General features: G+C 36.9%; 1 protein-coding gene across 1 annotated transcript; it reads left to right on the top strand.

Moving 5' to 3' along the window:
* Nucleotides 1–1,299: 1,299 nt before the first annotated feature.
* On the top strand, nt 1,300–11,564 carry LOC139130993 (sodium- and chloride-dependent glycine transporter 1-like). The gene is made up of 13 exons (XM_070696880.1): nt 1,300–1,469; nt 2,510–2,641; nt 3,193–3,424; nt 3,957–4,089; nt 4,253–4,387; nt 4,845–4,921; nt 5,661–5,785; nt 6,336–6,448; nt 7,872–8,012; nt 9,262–9,361; nt 9,661–9,779; nt 10,314–10,487; nt 11,092–11,564. The coding sequence occupies exons 1-13, from the start codon at nt 1,316–1,318 to the stop codon at nt 11,260–11,262; spliced, it is 1,806 nt and encodes a 601-aa protein (XP_070552981.1). The 5' UTR covers nt 1,300–1,315; the 3' UTR covers nt 11,263–11,564.
* The last annotated feature ends 4,054 nt before the right edge of the window (nt 11,565–15,618 follow it).

Here is a 15,618-nt window from a genome sequence, read left to right as displayed (position 1 = left end):
ACCGGATTTGTAGATCAAAGCGACGGAAGTATGCATGGGGATATACGTTTTCATAAAACAAGCCTGTCCTCGTTTTCTCTGAGCCTGAGGTAGACAAACATTTTACAATGTTTTCATCAACTCGCACTTGTTAAGATACTCTCGTCAATGACAAACACACTTCATTATGCTTGCAAGTTTTATCTGAAATACAGTTAAGTAAAATGGAAGCACAATGGTTATTCTATGTTTGTCTACCTGAAAAGTCCATTCTTAAAGGTTTTACAATCCCCCAGTGTATACCAAGCCAGTCTCGACAGAGTGTTTACCATAACATAAGTGGGTACAGCTTCACTTGCGCCTGCGCAACGACACGATTGTGTATTGGTGTATGCACTGCGGCTATATTGCAATCCAGATGCATTGTGGGTTGACTACCGTCTACATGTACGACTAAGGGCTCGTCTGTACTAATTCGAGTGTTGATTCCAAAATATTGTAGTAAACTTTATCTGCACTGCCTTTAAGGTCACAAGCACATTTCTTTCTGCTTTTGGCCTGCACACAACGTAATTTCGTGAACTGATACAAAGTTTCAATCCGGAGTCAATAAAGATCCCGAGATTTGTTATAATTGAATAAGGTATTTTCAATAAAAAACTTACTGATCAGGTTCATGTCTGCAGTAACATTCATATCATGTGTTATAGAAATATTGCCTCACAAAAGTTTATATAGACATAGTTCAAGTCGCTTAATTTTTTAAAATTAAAATCATTTGCAATTTCTCTTTGGTCTCTCCGCTTTCATACAAACCTATTTGAAATTTGGCAGCCTGGGTCAGGTTTTCCTAGCGATCGAACTCGTTACCTTTGAGTCTGCGCAGTAGTGAGTTAATTCCATTCTCCCTGATTCAGGGTGAAACTTCCCCATATCGCGTACACCCCACTCACCCAACTCGAACGTTCCAAATGGAAACAGAACACAAATCATCGCGTTCACCCCACTCACACATTTACAAATAACAGATTTGAATCAAGTCTAAAGTTTATATAGTACTCTGGTCATCATTTTGGACGAGGGTACAGATAACCGGCAATCAGAACTCAAGCAATTGTAACGTTTATGAATTGTTACCCAGTTCAAGTGCGGTATACGCATGCTAGCACGATATATTTATTATCAAACACCATCCCCTAGGAATTTAGGAATCCACTCTAATATGTTAAAGTGCCTGAGATAATCTTCATTTATTCATTTATTTTTCACCTTCATTTTTTTATCCTTTTCTATACTGCAGGATGGTTCCTCCTCTACGTCTCCGGCAGATATTGAGATGAGGGAAGTGGGTGGAGAAGTCAGCGGAGACGAGAATGCCGAAAGAGGGAACTGGGGCCGCAAGGCTGAATTCGTTCTTTCATGCCTAGGTTACGCGGTGGGCCTGGGAAATCTTTGGAGATTTCCTTACCTGTGTTACGCCAATGGTGGAGGTGAGTATACCACAAGAGCTAAGAGGTTAAAATAAACTTTCTGTGACGTGCTGTGGTGAGCCTTGACCTCAATTAGAAATCTCACCTACAACGAAAAAAGAAGGCGGAAACATTTCGACTTTCTCATCATTTCATATTGAGAAAACTATAAGTCTGATATTAAAATTAGCGAATTACATGCACTTCTTTAAACAAACACTTCAGCTTTATATGCAGTTCAGAAATATTTTCACATTGAAGGATCTCTAAGAAGAGATGTACTATGACATCCTTGACGACTCGTAAGTCAAAAAATTTTTGGCGTTTTTCATGCAACATGGTGGTCAAGCATTGCTTTACCAGTATCTTGTTGGGTCTGTTCGGCGCTTACATTTTGTATGATATAGAGAACGATATTGCTCAATAAATAATAAAAATTATAAATCAATCCATTATAATCTAGGTCCCAAGTTAATAGCTATAAAACCACACTGAAGTGTGTCGTTAAAGTCTCTTTCATTGAAACCTCTAACATAATACCGCGACCCTGTGGTCCACTCAAAGGGTCTAATTACATATATGTTCGGGACAAAACGGGAAATGACCATAAATAGCCGATGTTGCGACATTACCTGCGAATATTAATGACAAATTTATATTGGAAATGCATATCTAATATCTTTGCAACAGACTGTTCAAAAGTGTAACTTAAAAAGCCCATCATCACGCACAATTTCAATACCTTAAAAGATATTTGAATCACAGGTGGAACATCCAGAGTAAACGGTTGATATAACTGAATCAAAGCGCGGGGACTGACTGAATATCTGGTATGCGCATGCACATGTTCCTTTCTCTCGGAGAGAAATATGATAAGAGACTTTCATTTCAGATCACACGGGATAAGGCGAGTGAAATTTATAAGGAATGCCAATTTCTGGCCTTCAAAAATTTGTGTACGCCTTTTTACGTCCTTTAAATATGAGGCAGGCAATTGTATTGTAACTATAATATATAAAGAAAAAAGACATGCTAATTCAATTCTCGATTATCTGTTGCAGGAGCATTCTTAATACCATACACTATCATGTTGTTCTTCGTTGGAATGCCGGTGTTCTTTGTTGAACTGACACTTGGTCAGTATGCTAGCCAGGGATGCATTGGCGTCTGGAAATGCAGCCCTTTGTTTAAAGGTTGGTTGCTTTTGCGTTTTGTATGTGTGTGCCGCTTTTGTTTGCTAATGCGAACGTGTGACATACATGAGAGCAATACACATTCCATGGATATGTATATGTATGCGCACTGCTGCACAATGCACGCATTCAAGAGCGCATGCATAATAGTATGTATGTATGTATGTATGTATGTATGTATGTATGTATGTATGTATGTATGTATGTATGTGTGTGTGTGTATGTATGTATGTATGTATGTATGTATGTATGTATGTATGTATGTATGTATGTATGTATGTATGTATGTATGTATGTATGTATGTATGTATGTATGTATGTATGTATGTATGTATGTATGTATGTATGTATGTATGTATGTATGTATGTAAGTATGTATGTATGTATGTTTCCATGTATCTAATGTACGCATCTATTTCTAGAATCATATCAATATTTACTCCTTGGACCAAATATAGTATATCATACTATGATAGTCATTTCACACAAATCTCAAGAACCGTGTGCAGTTACTGCAACTCATCATGACAGAGTTTTTAATTGAATATTAGGGCTTGGTTATGCTATGGTTATTCTAAGTTCCATGGTTGCCATCTATTACAACGTGGTCATGTGCTGGGCTGTCTACTACACATTCGCCTCCTTCGCTGCATTACCCGGCCTGCCCTGGGTTGGATGCAATAACGAATGGAACACGGAGACTTGTTATGACGATAGGGACAATTCATCTGTGACCAGGCCCAATGCTACCAACTTAACAAGTGCAAGCGAGGAATACTTCACGTGAGTTCATTGCTGATGGCATCAACATGTGACTATACGTGTCATATCAAACTTACTGTTCGAAACAATTTTGTGTAAACAAAAAAAGCGTCAAACTTTTCCATTCCTATGTAATAGGCGGGTTTATATTGAAATCAACATGTAATTTAACAGAGGGCCAACTGGTACACGATAAAGGATTAACACTTTCAAACAGAAAGTTGTCGATGTATGTGATATTAAATAACTTTGTCAACGTCACGGGCCGTCCTAATATGCTCTAGTTTAGTCAAACGCAAAGTCAAAGTGTGTACCATGACCTCCAGCTATAAACTATTATGTTTTGATATAAAGCAATGGATTGCCAGTGCATAAAGAGTGAATGCTTTGAAGAGACTTGAAAGTTACCAAACACTTATATGTATACGCCACAGTTCACTAATCCATATGCATGGAAGACGTAATGATGCTATCTCAACTACGAAATATCTTAGAAGTGATTAAAGCCTTGCCATTTATTTACTCACTGTAAAGTTATTCAATTTTTTTTTAGAATTCGTGTTCTGAAACAGTCCAGTGGTATAGAAGAGACTGGTGTGATTGTCTGGGAGCTGGCGTTATGCCTTCTTCTCTCATGGATAATGGCGTTTCTTATTTTGTTCAAAGGTGTGAAGTCCCTTGGAAAGGTGAGCTTTTTCTTGAAGCTTAAATATTTTCTTACGATAGAAAGAGGCCTTGGTAGCTATGTCGATATTGACGACGTTGTAAATTTTTCTTGTCGATGATAGTGGCAATGATGATGATTGTGGTGGTATAGATGATAATGATAATTGTTACGTCATATTTCAGGTTGTGTATTTCACCGCCACATTCCCCTACGTGGTTTTGCTGATCGTGTTCATACGCGGAATAACCCTACCAGGAGCTTCTGACGGTATCAGGTTTTACATCTATCCGGAATGGGAACGCCTTCAAAGTGCAAACGTAGGTATCTCACTAAGCTAGCACTAACTTTTCGATTAATATATTGCCAATTTTCCTTTATCCGATGAAATTCTTTGCTCGAGGAAAGTGAGTCGAATTGATTCCGCGCTATGGCAGAGGATCATCTGCAATCGAAAAAGTAATTCAAAATAATGCAAACAAACTAAATTCACTTCATATTAGTGGCACCTGTGAGAGCACTTTCGTCGACGAACTCTGAAAAAACCTACAAACTCAGCACTGGACTTAAATATATATATATATATATATATATATATATATATATATATATATATATATAAATATATATATATGCCTTGTTGCATTCAACGCACGGCATCTTGCTGTTCTTGCCTATTCACATTCGAATATGCTGGTTGCTGGTAAGATGGGGCTTTGCTTTGCGAATATATCACTAACAGAAATTTCTAATTTCTTGATGGTACTTAATCCACAGGTTTGGATAGACGCTGCAGCTCAGATTTTCTTCTCGCTTAGTGCTGCTAGCAACAAATTCCACAACCATGTATACGTGTAAGTATTAGAAACAACAAAGACCAATTTTGAACGGAATGAGCTCACTTATTTTTGAAGATGCCTGTCAATTACAAACTAGAAATTGACTTGTGTGACACATTTGATCGACTTTTAGCACAATCAGATCTTGTATCCTTGTATCTGTAGCAAGTTTCATCCACGTGTTCTACATAACAGCATACATGTATGTAAGTATACATGTAAGCCTGCTAGTTAATCGACAGGACATTGATAAAACCATCTTCAAAGTTTACTAGTTGGACCATCGTCGTTAAGTCACAGAGTCACACATAGATCTGCTTTGTCCATCCCTAGAATAATTCTACTCGAGTGCTTGTCATTTCTGAGCTGAATCTATTTGTCTGATTTGATTCCGATTCATTGAACCGCAGACAGACAGACAGACAGGCAGAAAGACAGACAACAGACAGACAGACAGACAGACTGACATCAGTGTAGATTTTCATGTAGATTCCATGTAGATTTTCAAAATTTGCGATGCGAAACGACTTAGCACTCAACCAGAACAAAAGCATTCAGTTTTTACTACCAGCAATATCCATATGAGTTTGGCAAATCCAGGATCCATAATTTTCATGGTGCATTCAATTCTGCAAAGATTGATATTCCATCCGAAGACACGGATACATGGCTTACCGCAATGCCACTGTACTTTACATCGCCGGGTAAACGTGATTTCAGATACGCTTCCTAATCATGGACTTTTCCATTACAGCGATCCGATGGTAATTCCAATCCTAAACTGCGTCACTGGTTGGTTTGCCGGATTCGCTATCTTCTCTATTCTCGGATTCATGGCACACGAGACTAACAGGGAAGTGAGTGAAGTTGTCGATTCAGGTGCTTGATATTTTGATACATTATTCACTTCATTCTTTTCTTATACAAATTACCTACAACGAGTGATGGAAAAAGTGATGAAGTGTTATGTTAAGCAATTTAGGTAACGTAAATTAATTACTTAAAATTTATCAGTCCGGGAAAATTCTTAACTTTCTGCCCCCAGAGATAGATACCGTTTTCTTTGCTTCGAGAAGAAGTTAGCAGTTAAAATATGTTTTTTTCTTCTGTACGAAAATGCTAGTAGCCATGACAAACTTTAACAATTATCGAGATGCAGGATTCCTAAATTTTGGTTTTAAATAAAATTTTGCCCGTCTGAGTTGAATCAAGCATATATTGTCATGATTTTGGAAGTGAACATGCGACGTAACCTCAGAGAAGCAAATGCCACATACTGCCATACTGCAAATGCCATATACCATATAGTATGTTCCTCTTTGTCCTGGAAAAGTGTGAAATTTTGGTACTTCCATGACTGAACAAAATTGAATTCAGAAACGATTTTGACGAATTGTCGTAATCATGACTTCACAAATCCTTCTTTCAGGAGTTGGACTGACTTTCATCGCATACCCAGAAGCATTGTCAAGGTTACCCCTGTCTCCTCTTTGGTCAATACTTTTCTTCACCATGTTGATATACCTCGGCGTCGGCTCTCTGGTACGGTTTCAGTGGCACATAGTTGTCTCACAGAAAATATTTTCCATACTAATAGCTGTAAACGGTTCTTGCCTTTCAAAGGGACAGAGTCGCTCTCTTTTTTCGTATATTTTGTTTCAGTTAAAAAGTAGTTTGTGTTGTTTTATTTATTGAAACGTGCTGAAATACTGGTCAACTGAGCACAACCTCAACTCTGCTTGTAGCCAGAGACAAGATTAAACATTCAGTGAAACATTTCACGGTCTGTTCTAAAAAGCAAGTTCCGTGCACAACTGTCACCATTCATGGCTGGACATACAATGTTATAAAAGTTTGGACCTCATGCAAACCTTTGTAATGAAATCTGTATCGGTGGTGCCTTTTATATAGCGAAGGATAGCAGCTTTTCATATTAATTGTGGCAACGTTTATCAGGAAAGCAAGTCAGTACAATCCTTATGGTTTCGTCTTCTGGAGGTCAGAAACAAAACAATGTTTGCATTCAGTATTCGGCAAAGGAATGACTTTTTACACTTTTGCAGTTATGTGCCGTCTTCATTTTGTAGACCAACTGACTCTAGGTGACTTTATGCAAGTATTCCAAATTTTCTTGATATTACAAAAAGGTATTACAGGGCGAGTTTGTCCCTTTGAAGGAATGGGGTTCTGTTGACATCAATTCGCAACCCTTGAATCAGTTGGTTTTTTTACATGAGATGTGACCTGATGCATTTGGCGAATTTAACTGATGCACTGAGCACATGATAGCCAAGAGATATGTCCGTCTACGGTAAAATCACCATGTCAATTTAGCTTGTACTGCTGTTGTGTGCAACAAACAACTGCAATATTGCACATACAATTGCAGCCCCGTCTTAAAATCCTTGCATACGGTCACTACTCTGATAAAGTACATTTACACGAACATGTTAATCATTGTAAGGAAATTTGTTTGTGTGTCAGTTTATTGGTCACCAATTTTGTGGCCTAATTGATGTATCTCATCTTTGCAACTTTAATTTTATCACAAGTGTAAGTAGGTTAGTTATTGTAAGGTCACACGTTATGTACTATGTTTGCGTGTCATCAATTAGTGGCCTGTTTGATGTATTTCACAGTTACAGTTTCTCATTAAATGGTCACTCATTTGGTGGCCCATTTCTCCCACAAAGACATGAGTTGGGTATTCCTTAATTTGCTGGTGTTGTAGCTGGCCGGGGCACAGCATCACTACCAGTGATGTGAGGCCTTGTCCAGCATTGACAACGTTTGCAGGGGATAAAAGAAGTTACAAAAGTAAGGAATTTTACACGAAACCAATTTTCCTTTGGGAGGAAAAACCATGCAGCTCATACAGTATTCCCTTTGAATTGGGACAGTCATAGAAATGATGTCATCCTTCAAAATTGTGAGGTATTCTCACTGACACTTCTACTCTCTCTAGGTCGTCATCGTCGAAACTGTCATCACTTCTATCCGTGACGATTTCAAATTTATACGCGATATCGAGAAGGGGAGACGTTGGCTACTACCCCTTGTGATGTGTTCGATTTTCTTCCTCCTCGGACTGCCTCACGTGACCCAGGTAATCTAATGTAATATTTCTTTAAGTGACCTTTCAAAATGTAAAAACTTGCCGTCTTTACGGAAACGCACGTCTGTCCGGACAACAAATCACGGCATGGAAGATACGTATGATTATTAACTGAAAAAGATAATTTTTAAACGTTATAATGTGTATCCTCCCTTTATTCGATCGTTATCGTAAAGAACCAACACTCCTGTTTTATCTTGAAAGTGCTAAGATGTGAAGACTTCACTTCCATTAAGGGACAAAGTCGGCCATTTTTCATGAATTTTGTTTGATACAAGATAATACTTATATTGTTTGACATGTTGAAAGATACTGAATGAATTGGTGACCATGCATATATTCGACCCCGATTTAAGACGCGATCAATGAAACTATAGCGAAATGAATTAATGGTCATGACCATTAATTCATTTCCGCGATGGTTTCGTTTATCATGTCTAAAACCGGGGTCGAATATATGCATGGTCACCCATTCATTCTGACTGAATTCATGGTTGACCTTGCACATATTATCTTTCGCCATGTCAAACAATATAAGTAGTATCTCATATCAAACAAAATTCATGAAAAATGGGCGACTTTGTCCCTTTAAGGCGATACCGAAGGATTCAAATTGCTAAGCAACGGTTGCTAAGGGTAATTTCCAAAATCAATAAAAATGCTAAGTTTTCATGGTTTTCTTTGCATAATAAAGATTTACAGAACCATACAATTCCAAAAGACGCAGGTTTGTCGCGCGATTGGTCAGTGACGTCACACATATACAAATTTTCACAGCTCTATTTTAAAACGTTTCAGCTCCTACAAATTTGCACCAAATTTTCCAAAATTTCAAAATGTAACACATGAGATACTGTTTAGAGCCCCTAGCATGGATTGGGTTATCCGTTCAAGTATAAACGATTTTTAAACATGAAAAGATCTACACTGTGTCATTTGTGAAATTTTGAAGGGTTTTACGGCGATATCTCATAAACGGTCCGGAATGTTTAGAAAACGCATGCTGATCTATATTCTCAACTATGACTACAATAATCCTACCAAAAATCAGCTAAATTGGCTTACAATTGAGAAAGTTGAAAGCTTTTGAGCATTTTCAAAATATCAAGAATCGAAAATCCATAGAAACACGGAACGGTAAGATTTTGCACGTGCAAAAGTGCGCGTTTGGAACGTTGTTAAGCAATTTTAGCATAGCTTGAACTTTAACCGCTGAACTGTCATCGTTTGCTCCACCCAGGCTGGCATTTATTGGTTGGTACTGCAGAACACCTATGCTGCCGGTGTCACTCTGCTCATCGTTGGTATGATAGAACTTCTCGCTGTCACCTACGTTTATGGTGAGTTCATTGAATTTCTTCCCGAGAGTCGCATTCGTTTCAACAGGAGGCCGTATGATTTTTTACCAAAAACTGCTCATAAACATTCCACAAGGGATGGCTATGTCTGTGAGAGAGCATGTGCATATCTCGCGAGAACACATTTACTCAATCCCTAATGATGTAAAGCATATATTTGTTAGACCCGAAATATATCAACTCTCACTGCTCTATTTTTAGCTTCTCTTTGAAACTTTATCAACCTACATGTAATAACATAATATTGCTCTACTGTAACCTTTTCTCGTTTTGACAATAAGGCTTCAAGAATTTACTGCGTGACATAAGGGTCATCGTCGGCCCCAGGCCAGAAGCTTATTGGTGGGTGGTCAAGATCCTGACATTTGCACCAATGTTTATAGCACCCGGCTTAATCTTGGTAAGCTGCACAACCTTTCATACTTTATCAAATAAACTAATATGGATGATGATTAAGCAATAAAGCACCGTCCCCAGCGATGGTATACCACGAGATTTTGACCAGTTCACGACATACATGCACGAGCGATAGCGAGTGCATATATGAAGTGGACTGGTCAAAATCTCGTGGTATACCGTCGCTGGGTTATTCCCAACTTTTCATCAGTCTTGAAGTGAAAGTCAGCAACGACAAAGGTATTGACAACATCCATCGCTCTGTGGTTATTTCGAAAATGGGCATAATCTTGAATACTCAAAGCTCGAACCGAGTGAAATTGGCACGTCTCGACATCCAATATGCCCTGTGCACCTTATACGTAGCCAATTTGTATATTTTTGAAACAGTTGTGGCCTTAAGGAAAGTATATATATATATGATGGTGCATCGCTAAAAATGGATCATTCCAACGTTAATGCAGTCAATACTGAGCCTAAATCCAAAGTCGGTCATGAAGTCTCTTAATTTCTGATTTTTGTTTTTTTTCCTTTAAAGTTTGTAATGGTGTTTTCCTTCATTGACTACACACCTGTAACTCACGGCTCCTATGAGTTTCCCTACTGGGCCGATCCTGTAGTTGCCTGGCTCATGGTCATGGCATCTGTCGGTTTTATCTTCTTCTACATGGTGTATCATCTGGCCTTGAAGGAGTCTGGCGATTTCGTTAAAGTAAGTGCTTCAAATGAAGTTGATGGTTGGATAGACGACAACATGTGAATATTACATTTTTGTGAAGATTCTGAAGCTCAAAATCAATTATTTTATCACCCAGCCTGCACAATTATTGTCAAATACTTCCATCGCTACAAAGCGCGATCAGACAAGAAAAATACTTCTACTAAGGTACTGCGATGAACTGTGAATGTCAGTGTTTAAATATTCGGAAGGATAAAATCTTTATTGTATTCTATGGCATATATATGTAGTATTGTGGCACTTTTTACCTTCTACCAAAGTTTATGGGAGAGGCAAAAAAGTTCAATTGAACATGGTAATCAGATCATAAATAAAAGAAATTATTACACAGATCAAATAGAACAATAAAAGGCGGCTAACACCATGATCTCTATGGCAGCTGACGGAGACTATTATCGAAAGTACATCATAATGAACTTGAAGAAATGATAGGTTGATGTATATATTCAAAATAGCACTGATTTTCAGTCTAATTTATTTTCGACACTTTGATTAGATAAATCTTCATCTCTGATCTGTCAAATATGTCTCTTTCTACGTCTTTACTCATTATGTTCTCTGAATCACCTTATCGCAGCGTCTGAGGAACTCTGCGCAGCCGCTTGAGGAATGGGGACCATATTTACCAGCACATCGCAACGAATCTAACGCGATTTCGAAGGATTGGTACGATGACGACAGGTCCGGATATGTATCAGGAGGTCACATCGGGCCAGGAGACCCTTCCTATTCAGGGAAGCAGTATTGAACAATGCGTTTGTCAAATGATCTCTCTGTAATCATCATACATATCACTATTCATAAGGTTTTAGAAAAAGGTGTTCATGAGTATTTAAATATAAAATTGTCGACATCAATCTTGGAACCCAAAAGTAAATTAATTTTATGCTGTGATACCACGTGCGTACAGTTACTCAGTTACACGCGACGTGTTCATTCATCCATAATTTTAAACCCGCCTTGGTATTTTCTCATCTCCGGTTTAAATTCCCTTTCTGATACTTTAAAACACAGCTACTTCATAATAGTAAATATTTACTTTGCAAATGGCGGGACAATAAGGCCTATCATGCGTATATTGATTCCTAGGTACCAATATATTGGAACCGAGAAAATCAATATACACTTGACAGGCCTTATTGTCCCGCCATTTGCAAGATAATGTTTACTCTTTTGAGGTCGCTACGTTTTGCCCAGAAAATGGTCACAAGTCAGTTCACATATTTCTCTGCCAATATGCAGTATCAGAAAATGTCTCCTCTAATTTTGCGTTAGCGCTTACACACACAAGCACACATTATATATATATATATATATATATATATATATATATATATATATATATATATATATATATATATATATATATATATATATATATATATATATATATATATATGTAAACCTGGAAACTAATATCGGCAAGAACATTTCTTCAGCTTGTTGATAAGCACATTTCAAAGGTGTCTAAACTCTCAAGATCTTTAATAGGAACACTGAGTCACAGCTGTATGAAGAATATGGCTAGTATTATATAATCGCATAATAAGAGGGCTATCACCGGAAATTAGCGTAAAGATCGACCAGCTGATTGTAATATATATATATATATATATATATATATATATATATATATATATATATATATATATATATATATATATATATATATATATATATATATATAAAATCCGGATTTTGACACACTAACATTAATTTCGTCCGATTGTAGAGCATCTTTAACTCTGTTCTGTGCATTTTGCTGCCAGTCACTTTCTGGTCACTTTCCTTTCCCGTTTTTAATTTGAAGGAAAGAAGGCAGGCGTATTATCTTGTAAGAGAATAAATGGCGCCTTTGCTGCCATAGCCGAATAAAATTAAACTGTTGACAAACATTTGAGATATTTGTCAAGCAATATCAATGCACGGCGGGATGCTTTTCGAACATATATTTCATAAATTTTCTTAAAGTCACATTATTTTTCATCTTGTTGTTTTATTGTATTATTCTAGTTTTAAGTGGGAGTTACTTTAAGGGTTATCGAAATTATGTTCTTTTCCCCGTTTAAATATTGTTGGTGTCGGATTTTACTTTCAATATCTTTGACTTATATGTGTAATATGTAATATGACTTTAATCCAATAAATTGCTCCAGTCAAGAATGATGGGTCTTCTGTTAATTATTTATCATGTCGCTACTCCTACCCTAACGTGCAAAGGCCACCAACTTCGTGACAAAACGCCACGTATTCCGTTTATTGCATTGTTAATTATGTAGATTCGTCCTTTGTCTCATTGCAGTTTACAATAGCGTGTTTATTCAGTCAATGGAGTGACTTTTCGGCTTTTCAAGAAGATAAATTCTTGTGGAAAAACAGGCAAAGAATTTACTTCTCTGTTGTCTGTGCATCCCTATTGAAAATATAATATCACAATCGCTTATTTTTCTTGTCAACGAATACAAAGTCTCGACTTCCGATTTTAAAAAAAACCACTTTATATAGTAGTGTGGACGTTTGTACTGTGGTACAACCTCCCGGAAAGTTATTGCTGACTCGAAAATGCATATCCCGTAGAAGGTATTAAGTGAAGATCTTTATGGTCGTTCACACTGTAGTAAAACATTATGCCGTTATGTAATCTTATGGAACCAGAAAGGTATATAGATCCTTTTAACAGATTGGCAAAAAATCCTTGAATGCTTTACATGTGGGGTGTTACATGTTAAAGTTAATTGATTTACGATGAATTTTTTAGTTTTACACGGGTATTCTTGCCATGCAAAATGAACCACCCCCACAAACAAACAAACAAATAAACAAATAATAATAATAACAACAACAACAACCACTACTGCTACTACAAATACAACAAGATACTTTCATTTTGAAGGAACACAAAACGCTTGTAAGTACAGAAAGCATTCAAAAATCAAATTTAACTGTATAATTATGGTTTGAAAAATTTGACTAAGCCAAATTCGCTATAAGTAATGATGTGTTCGGCTGTATTCGGTTGTTTGGGCAGAGAGAGGTTCGTAGAATCCAATTTATGGGAAGTGATATTCATGCATACTATGATAAGATATGAAAATATTTGTAAAGAGGTAGAAATACGTACCCTATACCACTATGAACAGAGTCAGCATATTTCGTAATTGCTGAGACATGTACAGGCAAAAGCAAACTTCATGTCAACCCAACATTCCGGATTAAGAGTGGATCACTTACCGACCTTCTGGAAACAAGATGCCAACCAGGTCACTTGACAGGCAGACATTGTATGATCACAGTGATATGGTAACAAATAATCTGCTATGGGCAAACACTATTTTTTCTCAAATGGTAGCAATATTACAATGGCACTTTTTCAGTTTGAATTGAGACATAGGCCCGATAAGAACAAAAATGGCAAAAATGAAAATTATTAATTAAGTATACCGGTATTAACATTTTCATAATGTGTCAATGGATATGGCTATGACCTAGCATATCATTTTAGAACAATTTGATCTGAGTTTATTTTGCCAAATGTTTGAAAATGGCAAAATGTTATTAAAAACTGTCTCTGTTTAGTAGCACCCCTTATGGTTTGCAGCTACTCCTTAACCGTCTTTATGGTTATTGTAAATGTTGGAGATGACAGTAAACCTTGGCAAAAGCAAAATAACAAAATAATAAAATGTGTTTCGAAAAGGAGTTCGCTTAAAAAAGACCGAGAAAAGGTACTGGGGATGTAAAGAAATTGAAGTAGTTTCAAAGTATAATTATTTAGGGGTTATTCTCTCAAGTTCAGGTGTCTTGTATCAGGCACAAAAACACATTGCAGATCAAGCTAGGAAGGCTTTGTACAATCTTGAGAGCACTTTATACAGATTTGATGGGCTCCATCCCTAACATTGCATTTCACATATTTGATTGTAAGATACTTCCTATCCTTTACGGTGGTGCTATTTGGAGGACACGAGATTGTGCCGATGTTGAAAAAATCCAGCATAAATTCTGCAAATTTCTCTTAGGTGTAAATATGAACACAACAAATTCTTCTGTAATAGAAGAATCGGGAAGATATCCCATTAAAACTTACCTTGATATGGAAATTTTACGTTTTTGGATAAGATGTCTTCACCCTGAATGCCCTGAAATCGTCTATGAGTGTTACAAGTACCAGTATGATCGAGCAGAAAAAAGTATAAACTGTTGGGCTTATAGTATGTGTAAAACATCTGTTGTACAAATATGGTTTTGGTGACTCCTGGATAAATCAGCAAACAATCGATTGTACTGTTTACTTCAACAGTTTAAAGAAAGGTGTTGTGATATCGCAATGCAAGAATGGCAATCTGAGATAGAGAGTAGCTGTAGTCTCCGTACATATGTAAATTTTAAAAATGCTTTCAAATGTGAGAAATATCTTAAATGTATTCAGACTACTATATATCGCAAGGCTTTAGCCCGTCTTCGGGTATCATCCCATAATCTTTTAGTGCAAAAAGGAAGAGAACTTGGAATTCCACTTCAAGAGAGATTGTGTCCATTTAACTGTAATTGTATAGAAGACGAATTTCACTTTGTCCTGGTCTGTACTCAGTAGAAAATATCAGAGCCCGTTTCATTCCTCAATTTTACCACACACCTGCTATTACTACAATAAGAAAATGAAAGCATCTTGGAATATCTAGCAAAATATGTATTCCATGCTTTTAACAGCGTCAGCGTCTGCTTGGCGATGGAAACTAGAAATGTAACTTTATTTGAACCTCAAGTGACTGTAACTTTTCAATATGAAATGTACATTAAGGCCGGTGGCCTATAGTACTGAATAAATAAATATGATATGAACACTTTAAAAATTACCACCTACAGTAGGTCTATTTGATAAAAGGAAATCGGTCGTACGCGAACAAAATAGCTTACCGTATTGACTCAACCAAAAGTAAAAAAAAACATGAAATATAAAAGCAATCTGAACATTCCTGCATAAGGCCAGAAAGAAAAAATGAATGTTCATCGGAATCGCCGCTTCTACTTCGGCCGATTTGGAAATTTTTTTGGTTTTTGGGAAATTCATACTTCTGCTTTGCAAATATTTTAGTTACTGCCG

This window comes from Ptychodera flava, chromosome 4, assembly GCF_041260155.1.
Source record: "Ptychodera flava strain L36383 chromosome 4, AS_Pfla_20210202, whole genome shotgun sequence".
NCBI lineage: Eukaryota > Metazoa > Hemichordata > Enteropneusta > Ptychoderidae > Ptychodera > Ptychodera flava.
This window is presented reverse-complemented; position numbering and strand designations above follow the sequence as displayed.